At 40.7% G+C, this 19,496-nt stretch overlaps 1 protein-coding gene across 10 annotated transcripts in view; it reads right to left on the minus strand.

Moving 5' to 3' along the window:
* The window catches only part of FGGY (FGGY carbohydrate kinase domain containing), a 487,533-nt gene that overhangs the window by 62,628 nt on the left and 405,409 nt on the right, over positions 1 to 19,496 (minus strand). For 6 of the 10 annotated variants that reach the window (XM_043876054.1, XM_043876057.1, XM_043876055.1 and 3 more), the window contains one exon: positions 18,909 to 19,010. The exons of the other annotated variants lie outside the window; for them this stretch is intronic. In XM_043876054.1, coding sequence (XP_043731989.1) covers positions 18,909 to 19,010 — 102 coding nt within the window. The remainder of the gene's footprint in view (positions 1 to 18,908; positions 19,011 to 19,496) is intronic. 10 annotated transcript variants of the gene reach the window in all.

The following is a 19,496-nucleotide window of genomic DNA, read 5'->3' on the forward strand; positions in this document are numbered from 1 at the left end:
TAGGAGCTGTTCCTACAAGACCAAAGCATTAATTTGTTCATTCGTTTATTTATTCAAATTCACATTTTCATCCAGTACATACTGAGTTCACCTTTAGGTTCATGAATCCTTTGTTCCCAAGATCTAAAATTCTGTACACCCTCCCTCATCTCAGCCACACACACACACAAACACACCTTTGTTTAGTTCATACTTCCAAGTCCTGGCTCAACTGTCATTCTTTTGGAACGTTTTCTCTGCCTCCCGAAGGCTGGGTGCGGTACATCACCTATTATAGCACAGAGCAGACTCTACTATGGTTGGTTGTCTACTTTACTGTATTTTTCCTCTGCAATACTGTAAGAAACTTGAGAACAAGGACTGGGTCTTTCTTGTTCAGACCTGCGTCTATGAATAGAGAGACAGACCTAGCATAAGCGGCTGGCACTCAGAAACAGTGCCGGATAAATGAATGCAAGAAGGAAAAAGCCTTGAAGAATGCTTCTGACATGGACTGTGCCCTCAGTAAGCTTCTAGCCTGGTGGGAGGAAGAGTTGCCATGCCTATGAGGAGGAATATGTGCCAGGCCTGTTCTGTACTACGGGAGCACTGAAGGATGAATGACTCACTGCGCCAGGAAGGGCTGGGACCTCACGTCTGCCTTACGCTCGCTTCAATCTGACTTTACACAACAGACATACATTACATGTGTGTGTACCTGGTGACACACGGAGTGTACGCTCTCCCAGTCTGAGCCTCTGGCCAGTGTCCCTCCCCACCCCCTGACTTCCACGAATATCATCCCAGGATTCTGTCGCTCCAGATCATTTGTTTGAATTCAGCAAGACCAGGGTCTGAGGCAGAAAAGGAAGTGTCAGAGAGCTGAGGAGGGAGAGAGAGACCCATTCCCTGTTTTTTTTTTTGCTCTTCTCCAGACACGTTCGGTTCATTCCCACCCAAGGACCTTTGCACCCACTGTGCTCTCTGCCATTCCAGTCTCATCTCCAACATCTTTCCTCAGGAGGGCCCTTCTACTACGCTGCTCACACAGCCAGTCCCATCCGCCCAATCCGCCCGGCCTCTCTTTGTTCCTTTATGTTGCTTTCCTTCCTCTTACAGCATTTTTCTTTTCTACCTGAAATCCTATTATTTGTTGTGAGTACTTGTTTCCAGAATTACTTGTACGAGACTCCTCCCAAAGAGAGTATAAGCTCTGTGAGGGCAGACATTGCTCTTTCAGGAGATAAAGCTAGGGTCGCCCAGTGAGAAGTTGCCAGGCATAAGAGGGTGAAGGGAAGCACAGGCTCCTAAAGGGAAAGTTGGTTAACAAGACAAAGAAAAGTGACCCAAACTAATTCTCAAAGTCCAAGAAAGAACTAATAATATTAACTTTCTAATTGTACACTAGCTAAGGCAGGCTCATAGATGACCTTGTAGACGTTTCCTTTTTGGGAACACACAAACATTCTGTAAACATGTATAAAACGGCAATACTTTTAGATCCTATCCCATGATATTTGTTTGGTGATTAAATATGCTAATTCATGTAAAGTGATTTGAACAGGGTGTGGCATGTAGAACTCATCAAGTGATGCCTAAAATCATTATCACTGCCATCATCATCTACAGAGATATGGCACACAGATAGTAATACTTGTTTACAAGACTTTTATGTACTGCTATGCACTATATTTAATTTTTCTTTTTAAAGTGAACCATAGAACATCTACAGTGTACAAAGTTAAACACATGCGAAAATTTGGATTTAATATGATGCAAAAAAGAGTTGTGTAAGCATTATTTATCAGCACTAATATAATCAAAGAATTGTATTGTGTTTTTAATAAACACATTTGTGATACTTTTAATCAGCTTTTAAAACGTTTTCAGATGTAAACAAAAAGACCATGTAAGAACTCCAGAAACAAGAGGAAACGATAATGAAACATTAGTGGAAAGCATAAACAGGCTGAAGGCTGAAATAAAACTTTATAAGGACTAATACAGAGAACAATGAAGAAAGAAGAGAGCATGTGGAAATGTGAGAGGCTAGTTATTACCACAAGAGAGCAAAACCGGAGCACCACATGCAAGAATCATTTCACTGCAATCACGTTGGAAAATGCCTGTTACAAGGATGAGAACAGCAAAACTGCTGGAAACAAGAACAAGAGTGAAACATGTTAAATAAATACAATGATGTTTTATTAATAATTTTTTAAAAATCTGCTAGAACAGAATATTTTACTTCAAGTGTGGCTAATTCTTTGTAAAAGGAATGCTTTCTAGTTATAGCTCTTTTTCGTTTGTCACCAGATTGGGAACCTGGTGGATGGAGATAGCAACCTACCTCATCAGGCTACTACTGCCTTCTCTCTTCTTCAATCCCAAGACCCACAAGCCCTTTGTCATTATATCCTGAAGAGCAGGGGAATTGCTTTTTAAAAAAACTTACTAAGAACATTTTAGCAGCACATGCAATGTTCCCCACAGCCTGTAGGTGGTGCTATTGCAGAACTAACAGAAGCGTGAATCATCACAAGGGGAAAAAAATATGAACACAGTACATTTAGTACAAAACACTAAAAGCAGTAACAACTCAAAAGGCAGACACCATTCGTTACAGAAACTACAAAAAATTTACCATCTCCAAGACACTTATTAACTTCCTTTTAAATTCAGGGACTCACCCCATGAAGAAGAGACATTTCATTTTTCAGCCAGAAAAAAAAAAAAAAGAAAGAAATCTCAGGGTTATTCTCTTTCTAAAACATTTACATTTAAGGGCCCAGTGCAAATGATGCTAAAAGTCTGTGGTATAAATTGTTTATGATCAAAATTGGCTTGATAGCACAAAAGAACTAGACTAACATTCAGAGAAAAAATATAAGACAGTGACTGAGGGCTGGCTGAGGAAAAATAAAGTTATGTGAATACAGCTTGAAAGTCAACCAAAAGCCATAATATTACTAAATATATTTAAACATGGTTTTCATTTAGATTTGGCATCTTGACTAATGGGGATGTATTAAATAATACCTGGCTGCTAAGAATATATACGTTTAGGAATCAGTGCCACATAACACACATATACAATTCAGTTTCATTGTTATTTAAGGCTTCTCTTCTATTCTTTTGGCTGTGGGCACACACACATATTAAAAATTAAGTACACACTCAATGTATGCTCAACCCTTTTAAAAGGCTTTCTTTTTAAACAGAAACACACAATGGAAAGTGAACTCAACTCTGGTGAAATGTAATGGATGCATCCCTTTGGGGACAGCTGTCCTGTTTATCAAAAGAAAGAAGATGAGAGGGTCAAATCTGGGGGGGGGGGGCGGTGCAAAATCCTGAGTGGTCAGTAAGGAGAGTGCTGAGAGAGGAGCCCAAATCAGTTTCCATCTGCAGGCTTCCTTGTCAAATGAATAGTACCTTTACCATGAGGCCATGGGGATATTGGAGTGGGAAGAGAGAGAATATCCTGAGATAAGGGGATGTATTAGTGGCCAAAGAAATGCAGGCACATGTTCAGTGACTCCCAATGCATTAAAGAAACAGTTAAAAAAAAAAAAATGGCAGCAGGGCGAGCAGGATCTGTAGTTTTCTGGGCATGTTGCAGGCCCTGATGAAAGGGTGGGAGTTGGGGGACAAGGGTGGTTAAGACAAGCCAGCAAGACAGCAAATGCTAATGATGCCAAGGGCCAAGGGCCATAATAGAGTCCTACTGAGAGTTTTGGATGAAAAAGTACTATATCTGACATACAGAGGCTGCATAATAAATGAGTGTTCTCTTCTTTCCAATATCACGAGGTTCCCTAGAACTCTCAGCTTGGAACAAGACATCTCAGTGGCCAAAATGTCAGATAACATCACATCCCATCTCTGAACAATCCAGTGGAAGAAATTACCAATTATTATTTTTCAGTTTGAGAAACTAAGTCCAGAAATAACATCTTACCATGTAGGAGACAACAAACAAGCTTTAAAAAAGAAAAATTATATACAAGTATTATTCTGTCCATCCACAGATAACAGAAGCATGGCTTTGAAAGTTAATCATATTATCCATGATCTTAGATTTAGTAAGTTACAGAGGCTAGACTGGAATCCAAGGCTGTTTTACTTGAAAATCCACTTTTTAAATCGCTGACCACCACCTCATGGTTCCTTTGTGGCTGACTGAAGACTTGAGGTGGAAGCAATGAAGGGAACAGGGGATGAGGGTGGGAGATACAGCAAGCAATCTCATTTATCTCCCTTGTCACCTACTTAGAAAAGACTGGAAGATGAAGGCCTGAGTTCCTCTTAGATACTGATTTTCACTGCTGCTGTCATCCACAACTGAGCTATCTATTTCCCCCACTGGAGAAAAGTCACTAAAATAGTAAGCATGCCAAAGTCTTCACGGTGATGATGGGTATAATCAGGAACCACAGAGAACAGTTTGTGTCACATCAAGAAAACAACCAGGAAGGAGAGAAATTCTGACACATGCTACCATGAATATGGCTCTTGAGGACATTATGCTAAATGAAAGAAGCCAGTCACAAAAAAAGACAAATATGTATGATTGCATTTATATATGTACTGAGAGTAGTGAAATTCATAGAGATAGAAAGTAGAATCATGGTTGCTAGAACCTGGAAGAGAGAGGGGTGGGGAACTGTTGAACGGGTAGAGAGTTCAGTTTTGCAAGATGAAAAGAGTTCTGGACATTGGGTGCACAATAATGTGAATAATACTAAACACTACTATATTATTTATGCAAAAATGGTAAATTTTGTTATGTATATTTTACAATTAAAACAAACAAACAAATGAATAGAACCAGGAATGCCTTCTCCAGTGATCATTTACAATGTTCTGCTTGGCATAGTATGAAGCATGACCTCCCAAATTTTTAAATTTGTGAAAGTAAAAGTCCTTTTGTGGTATATCCCTGCTACTTTTCTGGAGAAAAAGGAGACAGGCTTTTTTTTTTTTTTCTTTTTACATGTAACTTTTTTGTTTGTTTGTTTTTTGTCGCCACACCACTCAGCCAGTAGGATCTTAGTTACCTGACCAGGGATTGAACTGGCACCTCCTGCATTGGAAGCACAGTCTTAACCACTGGACCACCAGGAAAGTCCTTACATGTAACATTTCATATCTGCATGTTTTATATGAATTCTCATCCTGGTTTGATCAGTTAAGAGCTCTGAACAAAGCACTTCTCCTCTCTGGGTCTCAAGTTCCACACCCATAAAAGGCAGGATTGGGTGAGATGATCTCTGAGTGCCCTTTCAATTCTCAGATTCAAATTCCTGTTTTTGCAAATGCTAACACTGTCTATATTCATAAGTATACATGTTATTTATTATTGATATTCATCAGAACATTTTTGCAAAGTCATGAGTCACTTCTGAAATACCTACTCATTGCATCATTACTGAGGGATGAGTGGCTGGATGAGGCAGACAGTTAAAGGTGTCCTGGAAGGAGCACTGGACTGGGAGTCAGGCTCTGACTTAGTCCTGGGGTCTGTCACTTGCTGGCCCAGTGAATCAGAAAGAAAGGAAGCGTTTCCTGGGGCCTGCTATGCATGAAGCTTCCCTGGGGGCTCAGACAGTAAAGAATATGCCTGCAATTCAGGAGACCTGGGTTCAGTGACTGGGTTGAGAAGAGGCCCTGGAGAAGGCAATGGCAACCCACTCCAGTATTCTTGCCTGGAGAATCCCATGGACAGAGGGGCCTGGCAGGTTACAGTCCATGGGGTCACAAAGAGTCGGAGACGATTGAGCAACGAACACTTCTTTCACTTTCTATGCATGAGACACTTTCACACATGTTACTTTATTACTTCACAAATTTTAGTTATTCACATACCATCTTCATAATTGTTTCCATATTCAAGTGTCATGTGTAGTATTATATTAGTATAATATTTTTTTTCTAAATTCTGAATAAATTCTTTTTTCTCTTTTTTCAAATTGCCTTGTTCTAGGCAAAAATGTCTATGAAAACATAGGTATGATGCTGGTTACCTTTTTCTATTATATGTTAAATTAAGTATATATCTATTACAAAAAGAGTGTCCATAAGCCAGCTAAAATCCTGGGTGCTACTGATGGTGTACCTGTGCATGTGGGGAGAAGCCATATTGTTCTACTTTGTATCCATTTATGGCTCCTGGACACTTGAGTCCATGGAGTTTAGTAACTCAGTCAAGTTCAAACCAACAGACCCAAAGCAATGTGCTGCTTCACATTCCTCATCTTTCCTGTCACCACTCTTATTGTGCCTGACCCTGAGGACTGCTAGGAGGATGTAACGTGACAATACCTGGGAAAGTGCATGGACAATGTGTTACCTGTTGTTCTCAGTGTTCTTTGGATCTCAGGTTAGAAGTTCCTTCCCCTGGGAAACTCCTCTTGACCTACGAAGTAGGAATAAGAAGCCCCTGTCTTGGGTACCACAGCACCCTTGCTTTCCACCCTTCACCTGCATCGCTATTGCCAGGCAATTTCTCTATCACCCCAAAATGCTCACAAGAGCTCCAAGATGGTAAGAGTGGAAATATATGGATCTTGTTGCTTCTCCACCATCCAGCATGAAGTCACTGCCAAATACAGCATTGTTGTTCCCTTGCTCAGTTGTGTCTGACTCTTTGTGGCCCCATTGACTACAGCACACAGGCTTCCCTGTCCTTCACAAGGGAAGCGATTGGCGCCCTTTTAATTTGTAAAATGGACACATGAATGATGGGAAGATTGGTGGGATTTTTCAAACCTGTTATGTGGTACTACTTGTACACTTGATGGTCTTGACTCTAGGTTTACAGCAGCACTTTTCAACGTTTGGTCCTTTAGCAAAGTAAAATGCTCCATGAAAAACTAATTTTTTGGTCAAGTAAATTTAGGAAAATCTGTATTCTAAATGCCTCCACAACCTGGGAGATTCACAAGGCATGTTAATATATTGAACTCTTATGCAAAGTCTTACTATAAAGATACCTAGTTAACTTGAATGTAGTGTTTTCCAAAGGAATTATTTCCAGGAATATCTTCTAATGTCCAAAAGAACAGTCTATGGGAAATCCTGGCCTATAGAGAACTTGGGCTCTGAGTAAATTTTTCTCATGATTTCTGTGAATTCTTTGTCTTGGTTGTCCTTCCCCCAGTTAAACAGCACAGCCGGAAGGAGGAGAGACATGCACCCTGGGCTGGACAGAGAGGCAACAGAGACAATAGAACCTTTGACAAAACTCAACACAGGAATGGGCTGCTAGCCCAGGAACTGACCAAAAATATTTTGACAATGAGTAGAATGCCCTCATGTGTATCACACCTCAGAGCTTTCACAGTTCTACGCACGTACATCATTGCACATCCCTGCAACTGCTTTTCTTCCTCTTTCTCTTTCCTTCTTTTCTTCTCCAGCATCAGCATCTCCATGGTTAAATAACACAGCACACTGTCTATGCCGGACATGTGCTGTCAGTGTAGTAGCTGATGAGATGATATTACATTGCATTTTGTAGATCTAGAGTCTCAGAAAGCTACTACTAGTGGTAGTAATAATAGTGACAAAATTAATGATAGCCACCAGCTCACTTTTGGTGAGCTTATTGTTCAAGGCAAAAGAACTCAGAAAGGGCAGATTTGAGGCTCAGATGCAAGTCTTCTGATGCCAAGTCCAGAGTTTGTTCCACCCATGAAAGATGGGTCTCTCCAACAAGACCATAGCATGCTCCTAGCAGCGGCAGGGGAGACAGGGTTACAGCACCAGCTCGGCATTCAGATGGTGTGGTTTATAAAGTGACTCAACATCTGTCATTAATTAGAGTTCCTGTTCCCATGGTGATGGCTTATTATTGCTAGCCTGATAAGATGACCAATTCAAGAATATTATCTTCCTTTCCCTCTCACTCTTGAACATAGATTTTTCTCTTTTTTTTCCTTCCTCTCCCCTAACATAATTGATCATTTGCAACAAGGTAGGATATAGTGTTCCTCAGTCAGCAACTCCCTGTTGGATCCCTGATGATAACCTTTGGAATTTTTTCCCTTTTGCAGAATCTCTGTCAGACCAAGTTGCATTCGTCCCAGACATGACTGACTCTGATCATGAACAAGTTAATTACCTTCCCTGGGCCTTCCTTTTTCATCTGGAATACGGGGTGTGGAGGGAGCAAGGTTCTTTTGAGAATTTGATGCACTAAATAGGAAGGTACTAGCACAGAGCTGGGAATGTGGTGGATACTCAAGAAATGGCAGCAGTTGTGATAGCTAAAATAATACCAATGATAATTATTTACAAAGAGATGAGACGAGACAGATTTTGAGTTGGCAGTTGGGGTCATTTTCCTTTCGTTCATCAATCATTCAAATTTGTCCTTCCAATGAAACTGTTCTTTTCTCTTTAGAGCCCTTAATCCAAGATATACTATATATTTATTTGGATTTATTTTTTAAAGGTCTCTTACACGCCACTGTAAATGGGATGAAACCTGGTACAATGGTTATTTTACACATTGCTGTACCTGGGGCGGGTTGTATTTGTCGAATGAAATATAAATATTTACCAAGCAGTCCACGTCAGTCTCTGTGTTAGGGACTGGAGATTTGGAAATAACTAAATAACTAAAACTAGATTCTTACCCTTGAGGCATTCACATAAGGAATCAGTGAAAATTGACCAAAAAAAAAAAAAAAAAGGGAATGGGGCATTCATTAAATAAACCCAGTGACATAAATGGAATTAAATCTCTAGTAATCTTCTAGCACAAAACACCAATGAAGAGGGTGGTGTGGATCTCTCAAAGCTCTAAATGCCAAGAGGGATTCAAACTGATGGTGTTAAGCCCCAGTCAGAAATTCCCCTTGAAACATACAGTTAAAAAAAGAAAGAAAGAGAAAGAAAGGAAAGGCTTTTCAGAGGGTTAGCTCACGGCTCCTCCCAGGACAGTCTGATCCCCTTGGCTGGTGAAGCAAGAGGTCAGATCCCCAGACAGAAGATCAACCTCTAAGAGTCACTGGCTAGAATTTCTAATTCACCAGTGCCACAGCACACAGTCTGTCTTCAGTCAAGGAGGATGGGCCCAGAGGCTTTAGCTTCCCCAACCCACTGTACACAGTCAAGCCACGCACCCTCTTCCTCCAGGAGCACAGAGAAGCAGGCACAGGGGTCTCGCTGGGAGCCCGTGAACCCATTTTTTTCAGTGGCCTGGATCTTCCATTCTGAAGTCATTTTAATTACTGTACTATTAAGTATTTGTGTTGATTACCTTAATATATTTTGGGTTATTGCCTCTGAAACAATTGAGCGTCATGCTTCTTATGTTCAGTTGGGACCCTTGGTGAACAGGAGACATGGCTCAGCTTCTATGTATTTCACATAGAAATGTTTGAAAATCAGGACCTAATTTTTTCAGCGTAAAGACGAGGAATCTGAGGCCCAAAGTAGTAGACCTCTTGTCCCAGGTTATATATTGAGTTGTTTAGTAACCAAACCGACTTTGAGGATGGGGACTTTATTTTTGGAAAAAAGAGAGTACCTGGGAATCACAAGGAACAGTCTGGAGTGAATGCCCATGAGAATGGGGAAAGCTGTTTTCAAAGACAGAGCTAAGAACTAAGTGGTCTTGCATCAGATTTTACCTGCTAAGGATTTTCAATCCACACCTATCCACAGTATCACTTCTTCTTTAAGTGGCTGCTCAGCCAGATCAAGGGAGACTATACATTCTCTGTCAACTTCACCTCCTCTTTGGTACCACACATGTGTATGCAGCACCCGCTACTGGTTAAGGATGAGGGCTTCTGGGAGCCTTCCCTGGAAGCCCATACCCAAGTGGGGTAAGCAGACACTGGAATACCTAAGGGCAATACTAGAGATAAACACAGGCCTGGGTGGGGAGTGTAGAGGTAGGCCTGACCGAGGAAATGTCCTAAGGCAATTTTACAGATGGGTTCCAGTATTATTTCAGTGGACAGACTACAGGGTCAGAACATCACCCAAGTATATCTTATCAGCTTTGTGACCTTGGGAAAGTACTTAATTTCTCTGTGATTTGACCTCCTTATCTGCAAAGACCTCTTTATCTGCAAAGCACTAGGAATATCAGAATTGAATGGAATTGTTGTGAGGATTAAGTGATTTAATCCACAAAGTCACATGCACAATGACTGGTGAAATCACATGAACACCCTCTGTTATCCTTTTAGGAGCCCCTTAAAGAGCAGGTTCCCAGTTCCCTACCACGTCACAACATGCTGGACTCACAATGCCTGCTGCTCCTCAGTAGTCTAAGCACTTGTTTGAATCACCACTTTAGGGCTGTCTATAAATTTTTCCTCTGTAAATGTCTGTTTGTAGTGGTTAATCAGCTTACTAAGATGAAGATAACTGCTATAATCCAATTACCTAAACCAGTCTGGTCTCTCAGGATCCCTCCTCATCAGAGATGCTGACAGGTGAAACTGACATGGCCAACTTCGTAGGAATTTCAGTCTGATCGACTCCATCCAACATACAGGCTCCTCTGGCCAAGGTGTCAGTTGAGGTGGGGAGGGGAAGGGGTAGGATTTGAGGTGGGATGAGGTGGGTTGCTTGCTTCCCATTATCTCAGTGGCCTTGTCTCAGAAGGTACCTTCATCCTGAAATTCTCAAACATGATATGCTACAACACTCTATACACAAATGTTCTCTTGTGAAATAGGAAAATTTTCCAGGGGCATTTAAAGACTTCAAAACTGTTAGAGAGAAATAATAAATCTTTGTTGTTACTCTCAGGTTGAATTAGTTTACAGCCTTTTTTTTTTTTTTTTTAAAGCGGGAAGCAGTATTATCATCTAAGAAGCACTTGATGTTGTTGATTTAAAAAAAAAAAGACTATTAGCCTGAAACATTAAAACAAAAACAAAAACAACGGATAGAGTCACGGGATGTTGGGCAAAGGATGCCCCCAAGACTCCTGATCAAATTCCTAATAATTTGTTCATAGTTGATGACTCCCATTCCCAGTCAAGTGTGGTCCTTATGTATTGAGCTTTCTCTTTTGTTCCTCATGAACTGGGATGCTTTCCTAGGAGCTGAGTTGATATCTCTTCTGTCTGTGTTGTTCCTTTCCTTTCACTAGCATCTCTATCTGAAAAGTCCACTTCCTACTGCTTCCCTGCTCCTCCTAAGTTACCATTTCCATTTCAAGCCTGACTTCTTATACAAAGCCACACTTCTCTTTCCTGCTGTAGCTATTACCAGAGAGTAGATTATGTAACAGCACTCTCTGGTTTCAGGTTGCTTCATTTTTATTTTTCTAGCCTGTCAACTCCTTGAAGGTGGGGAACCTGGCCTTGTTTTTCCTCTTTTTTAAAACTGTAAAACATTTGGCCTTCTATCACATAATCCAGTGCTTTGATGTCACCAGTAGAAATAGTGTTTGCTTGGGGACAGGAAAACCTGTATTCAAATTTCAGCTTGAATATTAACACCTAGTGTGACCTTGGGTAAGTTCTTTTCACTTTCTGTTTTCTCATTTGTAAAACTGAAGGCAAGAAAATTTGCACATAAATCTACTGTGAGAATTAGGGGAGAAAAGGCTAACTATTGATTCTGCAAGGGAATGTCTACAAGAAGACCAGAGAAATATGAGTTTTGCAAGTAGCTTTCTTATAATTTGCTTTGAAATAGGAAGAAAGTTTGGAAAACCTTGAGTAAAAGATATGTCTCAATAAACACAAGCTCCGAGACATACAGACTTAAACTAACACTATTACTTAACAGCTACGGGATGCTGGGCAAATTGCTTGTCCATTCTGAGTCTCTTTTTCCTCATTTGAGTGATGAGAATGATCACATATGTAATATAATGACTCATTTAGAATGGTCCAGAGTTCTGGTTCAAGAAATAGGAGTTTCTATTCTTTTTGACTAGACACTCCCTTGAGGGAGTTCTGACCTGTAATCCAGCCATGTCTCCTGATGGAAGTCGTAAGCTATGCACAGCCACTGTCCTCAATGCCTGACTCAGAGTTCGATTATTCAGAGCTGGGTATTCACCAGAGTTGCTAAGGTTAATCTCTTGTCTTTTGGTGTTACTTCATCAAAGTGAACTGTTCTTCATGAGAACCAGCCACCCTTCCTCCCACTGGCCTAGCCCATTCCAACAGGCAGAGAGAAGGGGAAGTGGATTCACCATAAGGAGTGACTTCTCTTTTAATATTTAAAAGCCATTGTATCATTACAGTCCAGTCAGGAGACGTGAAGCCACTCTAGGTCATTTAACAGAAAGAACTGAGTGCAAGAAATTGTTTTCACTGACGACAGAAGAAACTAAGAAGCCAAACTGATGATGCCAAAGGAACTCAGAGATCAGGGATGACAAAAAGCTGCTACTCCTCTCAGGGATCAAGAGCTGATGGGAGGCAGCAGTGTGACCAGAGATAGGGGCTGGGGATGTCAGGCTGGAGCTGAAACCAATGAAGTCTGAAGTCTGAAGGCTGAGTGCTTAGCACTGGACCTGCAGGGGAAGAGGCTGGAAGCTGGAATCACACAGGAGATGCAGCTGCTGCTGCTGAAGTGAAAGAGAGCAATGACCTGACTTCTCCCTGTTTCCTGCATACCAATCTCCATCAGTATCTCCCATTAACCAAAGACTAAAACTAAACCAAAATCAGTGCTAAATACTACTTAATGGCCAGTTCCAAGAGAGTCCAGGAAATGTGACGCACAGGTAGTAAAAAGCTACCTGGGAGCAAACAGGCAAATGAGTGGCCCAGCCATCCTTTAATAATGTACCAAAACTGCTATAACAACGTGTAATTTACAGTCAGCTAACAAGGAGAGGTATCATAAATATTTCTCTAACTTTGTAGAATTCTCACTGAAAGTTTATTCCTACCAGGAACTGTGCTAAATACTTTCTACATATTATCTCATTTAATCTTCATGGCACTCTTATGAGGCAGGCACTCTTAACAGTCTCATTTGTACCGTGAGAACACCAGTTTAGAGAGGAGAGGTAAAAGGACTGACCTAATGTACAGCTTTAGCATCTGAACTCAGGACTGGGGCCCAGACTTCTGTGACATCTGAGTCTGTGCTCTTAACTATGGTCCTATTTATTGCTTATAATATGAATCATACTTCTAACAGTAAAAGGGAGGGCACTAGATAAGCTAAACACGAAACGTCTCATAATTACTGGGAGGATATTTTGAAGACCTACACTTCTAGGGCTGAAAGCCTAGAACACTCTGTGAACATTAAATCTGCCCTTAGAAAAAAAATTGATATTAAGAAAAAATATATCACCTAATGCAGTTTATAAAAGTCCATGGTGTTCCCTCTTGAAGGCAACAGTGTATTTTTGCTAGGAGGATGCCAAGTTCACTGGCCTCTGTAGGCTTGCTGTTTACTGACATCTGATAGGCTTCAACATCTGTTGCCCTTCTCGATTGATGGGTGCTTCATTTTAGCACGTCCCTGATGCCAGGCTGGTAAAAACTTCAGTACTGAGGTCTTCTAAGACACTCCTAGGTCAGTGACACAGCTTTGTTTGTGAAGCTGGCTGAGGGAAGGAATATTCGGGGAAGAGTGGTAAGGGACACGCCATCCATCTACCATGCTGGGTATTCTCAGTTCTACCCTTGGGTCAGGTGACAGCTCCACACAGTTATAAACCTGGGCAATTCTTAAGTTCAAGTCAAGTTTCAATGTTCTGCTCTGGACCCTTAACAACATAGTATAGGATGAATTCTTCTGCTGCTTCTGTAAAGTTTCATAGAAGGATTTCTCATTTTGTTTTTAAAGAAATGGAAACTTTAGAATTTGGTAGCAGGGAAGACATAGTCTCTTTTGGAGAATGGGTGTATACTTCCTTGACTCCGTGGACACTATCTGACTTGAGCTATTTCCCAGTTCTGTGTTGGCTGCTGGGAAGCTCCAAGTAATCCCCTCATTTCAGGGTCAGAGACCCACAGGCCAAATCTGCCCCATAAATCTGCTTGGTCTGGCACTCACCAAAGCAGGGTTAAAACAACCTGAATGTCAATGTCCTTAGGCAGAGTATACATTCTCCAACCTTCAGAAGAAATCATCTTGGCCTTTGCCAGTATTGTCCCATGCTTATACAGACTAGTTGGCACCTGAAGGCATATATATTTGAGTCTAAGTAGTTGGGGTATTCTCTTTCTACATAGCTTCTAACTTGTGTTTTATTTTGCTTAGTTTTATTCTGCCTAGCCCTTTATTATAAGCTTGCTCAAATCCTTTATGGAAGAGGAGTATGAAAAATTATTTTCTTCCCAAAGCAAAACTGCCAAGATGAGTGCAAGTAGCTGCATCCATTACATCCAAGGGATGATCATTTTGGGTCAGTCTCTTTGGCCTGCCCCACCTGTTAAAGGGAGCCTCAACACCTAGTTGAAACAGGCCCAGACACATGCCTTTTCCAGATCCAGCCCACTGTTATCTGTCAGCCCAGCTATCACAGCCCACCCTATCTCCAGCAGCAGAGGGAGAGCAGAAAATGCATCCTGACATCACAGGAAGGACCCAAGTAAAAGGTGCATTAATGTAGGCAAAAACAAGCCAGAAGAGTGATTAATTTGGCCTCCCCTTCAATATTATGTTTACACAAGTTGATTATATAGCACTTAATTACTAATTTGCCCTACTTAAACCAAGAGTGCTTTTAATTTTTAATGAGATAAGGGAATGAGATGCCTTTACTTAGTAAGGAGCAGCTATTTTATTTCCTTCTCTTGTTTTGCCCAGCCAATTAATAACATTTCTAAGGAAATGTATCCCTCTCATGAATTCTTTCTCATCTTCTTTCCAACCTCCCAGATTAAAAAAGAGATAGAAACAGACAAGAGGTCCTTAGAAACAAACTGACTTCACCTTCTGATCTGGTTGGCTGGGCTGGGAAAGGCCTTATAAAGCTGAGTGACATGGGATCCATAAATGGTTCTATTTTTTGGGAGTTGGGGTGTGTCTATTCCCAGAAACCATGACTTGGTTGTTACCAACACCAGAACACAGTTCTGGGCCTCCAAACAAGGCAATCCCCCCAGAACTCGGCATTGTTTCCTAAGTATTAACGTCAGATCATTTTAAGCATGGCCCTAGGGCAGCCCATAGGAAGAGCATGGGTTTTGGAGTCAGCTCTGGATTTGATCACCACCTCTGCTACTTGTGAGATGATGTATTTAAACTTCCCGAGCCTCAGTTTCCTATCTGTAATGGTGAGGTGAATAACCTATTTTCAAGAAGTAAAGGTCATCTCCAGTACCTTAGCACACTGCCCAGCCCATCTCAGAAGAGGCACAGTTTTCCTATCTGTAGTGGAAGGTAAGGGAGGAAAATAAAGGCAGACATAAGGGGGTTCTGTTTGAGCATGCTAGGCTGTCTGTCATCTGTAGAGCTGGCAGATCTGATCAGTGCTACTCAAAGGGGCTGTCCACGACATGATGACAAAAAGAGTTGCGCCAGAAAGTAAACAAACACACTGATTCTTTCATCGAGAACGCGGTGCTGTGAACACAATGTCATAATGGAGTTACATTCTGATGCAAGTGCAGATCTGTAACAAACCATTCACAGACTGGCCTCTGGTCTGCAGACAGACCTGCCCAGCCCAGTCTGGATGACGGCGGAGGATGGTGGTTACATGCTCCTGAACACTCTCTCCCACTCTCCTCTGGGCTGATCCAGGCTCATGTCTCTGAACCATATCAACGAGCTTCTTTGACCTCTGACTTCGACTCCACCCAATGGAAACCTGACAGTCAATCAGTGAGAGGGAAAAGAAAGGGGTCAATAATCCAGCTCGTCACTTCCAGGGTCACTGGCAAGACAGCTGACTTGGTAGCCTCCATATAGTCCTCTCTTCTGGAGTTCAGAGGTTCTAGGAACTGTGTTCCTCCTTCACCTCTTAAGGTCCAGCTCTTACAGATTCCAGTATACTACATCTTCCCTTGTGATTTCTCCAGAGCCAGTCCACAGTCTGTAAACAGTCCCTCTACTAAACTCCCTACAACTATCCTAATTTGAGGGTATCTTCTGTGGAGACCTTGACTAACACAGTGACATTTTAATGTATATTCAAATTCTAGTTGTCTAGAGAAGCAGACAACTAGAAGCAGAAGAATTGGAAAATTCTGAAAGAGATGGGAATACCAGACCACCTGACCTGCCTCTTTAGAAACCTGTATGCAGGTCAGGAAGCAACAGTTAGAACTGGACATGGAACAACAGACTGGTTCCAAATAGGAAAAGGAGTACATCAAGGCTGTATATTGTCACCCTGCTTATTTAACTTATATGCAGAGTACATCTTGAGAAATGCTGGGCTTTATGAAGCACAAGCTGGAATCAAGATTGCCAGGAGAAATATCAACAACCTCAGATATGCAGATGACACCACTCTTATGGTAGAAAGTGAAGAAGAACTAAGGAGCCTCTTGATGAAAGTGAAAGAGGAGAGTGAAAAAGTTGTCTTAAAGCTCAACATTCAGAAAACTAAGATCATGGCATCCAGTCCCATTACATCACGACAAATAGATGGGGAAACAGTGGAAACAGTGGCTGACTTTATTTTTCTGGGCTCCAAAATCACTGCAGATGGTGACTGCCGCTATGAAATTAAAAGATGCTTACTCCTTGGAAGGAAAATTATGACCAACCTAGACAGCATATTAAAAAGCAGAGACATGACTTTGCCAACAAAGGTCTGTCTAGTCAAGGCTATGGTTTTTCCAGGGGTCATGTATGGATGTGAGAGTTGGACTGTGAAGAAAGCTGAGTGTCGAAGAATTGATGTTTTTGAACTGTGGTGTTGGAGAAGACTCCTGAGAGTCCCTTGGTCTGGCAAGAAGATCCAACCAGATCCAACCAGGATGGCCTAAAGGAGATCAGTCCTGGTGTTCATTGGAGGGACTGATGTTGAAGCTGAAACTCCAATACTTTGGCCACCTGATGTGGAGAGCTGACTCATTTGAGAAACCCTGATGCTGGGAAAGATTGACGACAGGAGGAGAAGGGGACGACAGAGGATGAGATGGTTAGATGGCATCACTGACACAATGGACATGGGTTTGGGTGGACTCTGGGAGTTGGTGATGGACAGGGAGGCCTGGCATGCTGTGGTTCATGGGGTGGCAAAGGGTCGGATACGACTAAGCGACTGAACTGAACTGCAGAGAAGCAGACTCACAGATATAGAGAACTTATTTGTGGTTGCCAAGGGGGAGAGGGAGTGAGGCAGGGGTGGATTGGGAGTTTGGGATTAGCAGATGCAAACTACACAGGATGCAAAAACAACAAGGTCCTGGATAGCAGAGGGAACGATATTCAATATCCTGTGATAAACCATAATGGAAAAGAATATGAAAAAGAGGGCATATATAAGTATAACTGAATCATTTTGTTGCACAGCAGAAATGAACACAATACTGTAAATCAGCTATTCTTCAATAAAATAAATTTAAAAAAAATTTTAAAAAATAATGGTAATCACACTCAGCCTCACAGGAGTCCACTTCCAAGTATGACTGAGTTGAACAATCTTCAGCTTTGGAATTCTAGCCTAGGCCTTGGATTCTGGCCCCCGCCATTTCTAGCATTTGACTTTGGTAAGTCACTTAAACCTTCCTACCCTGTTTCTTCATTTGTAAAATTTATGATGATAATAGTATAGGAAATTTCCTTATGCATAACTTTTAACATGGTACCAAATTTTTAGATGTTCAAATTTCTTTGAAATGTATATGATTAGAGAGATGACATCCAAGTTTCTGTACTCATAGCACTTTATGGCTCACTGCAAAGTATCAAACATTTCCAATAAGTAACGGTAATAACGATATTTTTCTCTTGCAAAGGTCTTGATCATTTGCCTCAATGATGGAATCAGAAGTCTTTTCATAGGTTTCAGCAAGACCTCTAAATATTCCATGGCTCTGAATCTAACTTTGTCCAGTGGTATCTATATCTATATGTGTGCGTTTATGTGTGTGCATGTGTAGGCATTTTTAAGAACTTTTCCCCAGTTACAGACAATTCCTGATTTAACTAAAGGTCTTATCTTCCCTCATGTTTTATTTGCTTCTATAGCTTAATTTACTGTGTTGAATATTAAATTTATATTGCACAGATCTTCTATTCCTAACATCCTAGAGTAAAGAGAAGAAAGCCCAAGTTATTCATTTCTAATTTATCCCAACAAGGAAATTCACCATAAAAAATAAAAGCATAAATAATAATTAGAATGAGGAATTAAGTATGTATAGACATTCATTTCTACAAAATAATCTAACATATTTTTTCAGATTTGTACCAGTATAAAATGTTGTCTTGAACAAAATTAAGTTAAAGAGAAGTAGGTAAACTTTATTTTAGAATTACAGTCCTGAAATCCTTCTAAGCAACTAAAGGACTCAGTAGATATTTGGCTACTGTTTGCTTTTATAATAGTCCAATTCTTAAGTTCCTGAGTAAAAACTGCAGGAGGAGGAAGATATTTGAAAAAAATGCTTGTTAGCCTAAACCTCTGTGTTAATAACAATACTATAAAAAGTGTCTTTTAACTAAAGTTCTTAATTAGTTAAGTGCTTTTTTATATCTATCTCTATAAAAAGTAAATGGACAGGTTATGATTAAATACAAAAAGATAAAACACTACTGGGAACATGGTATGAAGTCTTCTCCAAACAAAAGAAGTAGAAAACTTCCAAACCAAAGAGGGTATGTTTCTTCTTTTTATTTCTACAAGTCATAATCAACAAAGTAGCAATGATAAACATGGATGCGGATATATTCTATTATCCATTCCACACTGTAGAAGAGCAGCTGAGCTACCACATTGTAATCTCTGCTTTTTCCAGGCAACAGATATAAAAAGCATGGTTTGAGGGAACAAAAAGAACAAGGTTATATGACCTCACTGTTAACATCCACTGGTTGCTGCAGAGATTCTGTGAATGACAAACCGGAGATTCTTTGACTGACATAGGATGGAAAGTAACAGGCCTTGATCTAGGATCACCCTATGAACGGGAGAGTCAAATGTCATATATCTTGTATGTTGAAATAATCTCTTAAAGATAGAATTCTAAGTTTGAGCTACTTTTTAATATTTATTTATTTTTATTGGAGTATAGTTACTTTATAATGTTGTGTTAAAGTTTCTGCTGTACAGCAAAGTGAATCAGTTATATGTATACATATACGTTCTCATTTTTAGATTTCCTTCCCATTTAGGTCACCACAGAGCATTGAGGAGAGGTCCTTGTGCTACACAGTAAGTCTTCATTAGTTATCGATTTTTTACTCAGTAGGGGATCTTAGTTCCCCAACCAGGGATCGAACCAATGTTCCCCTGCAGTGGAAGCACAGAATCTTAACCACTGGGGAAGTCCCTAATTTCTTATTTTTATATCCATGATGTCACTTTGCAAACTGGAGATATGTAATTAATCAGGACCTGAATTTGTTTTGTTTTTTTTTTTTTCCGAGCAGGAGCAATTTTTAAA

The sequence above is a fragment of the Cervus elaphus genome, chromosome 20, assembly GCF_910594005.1.
Source record: "Cervus elaphus chromosome 20, mCerEla1.1, whole genome shotgun sequence".
In the NCBI taxonomy this organism is placed as follows: Eukaryota; Metazoa; Chordata; class Mammalia; order Artiodactyla; family Cervidae; genus Cervus; species Cervus elaphus.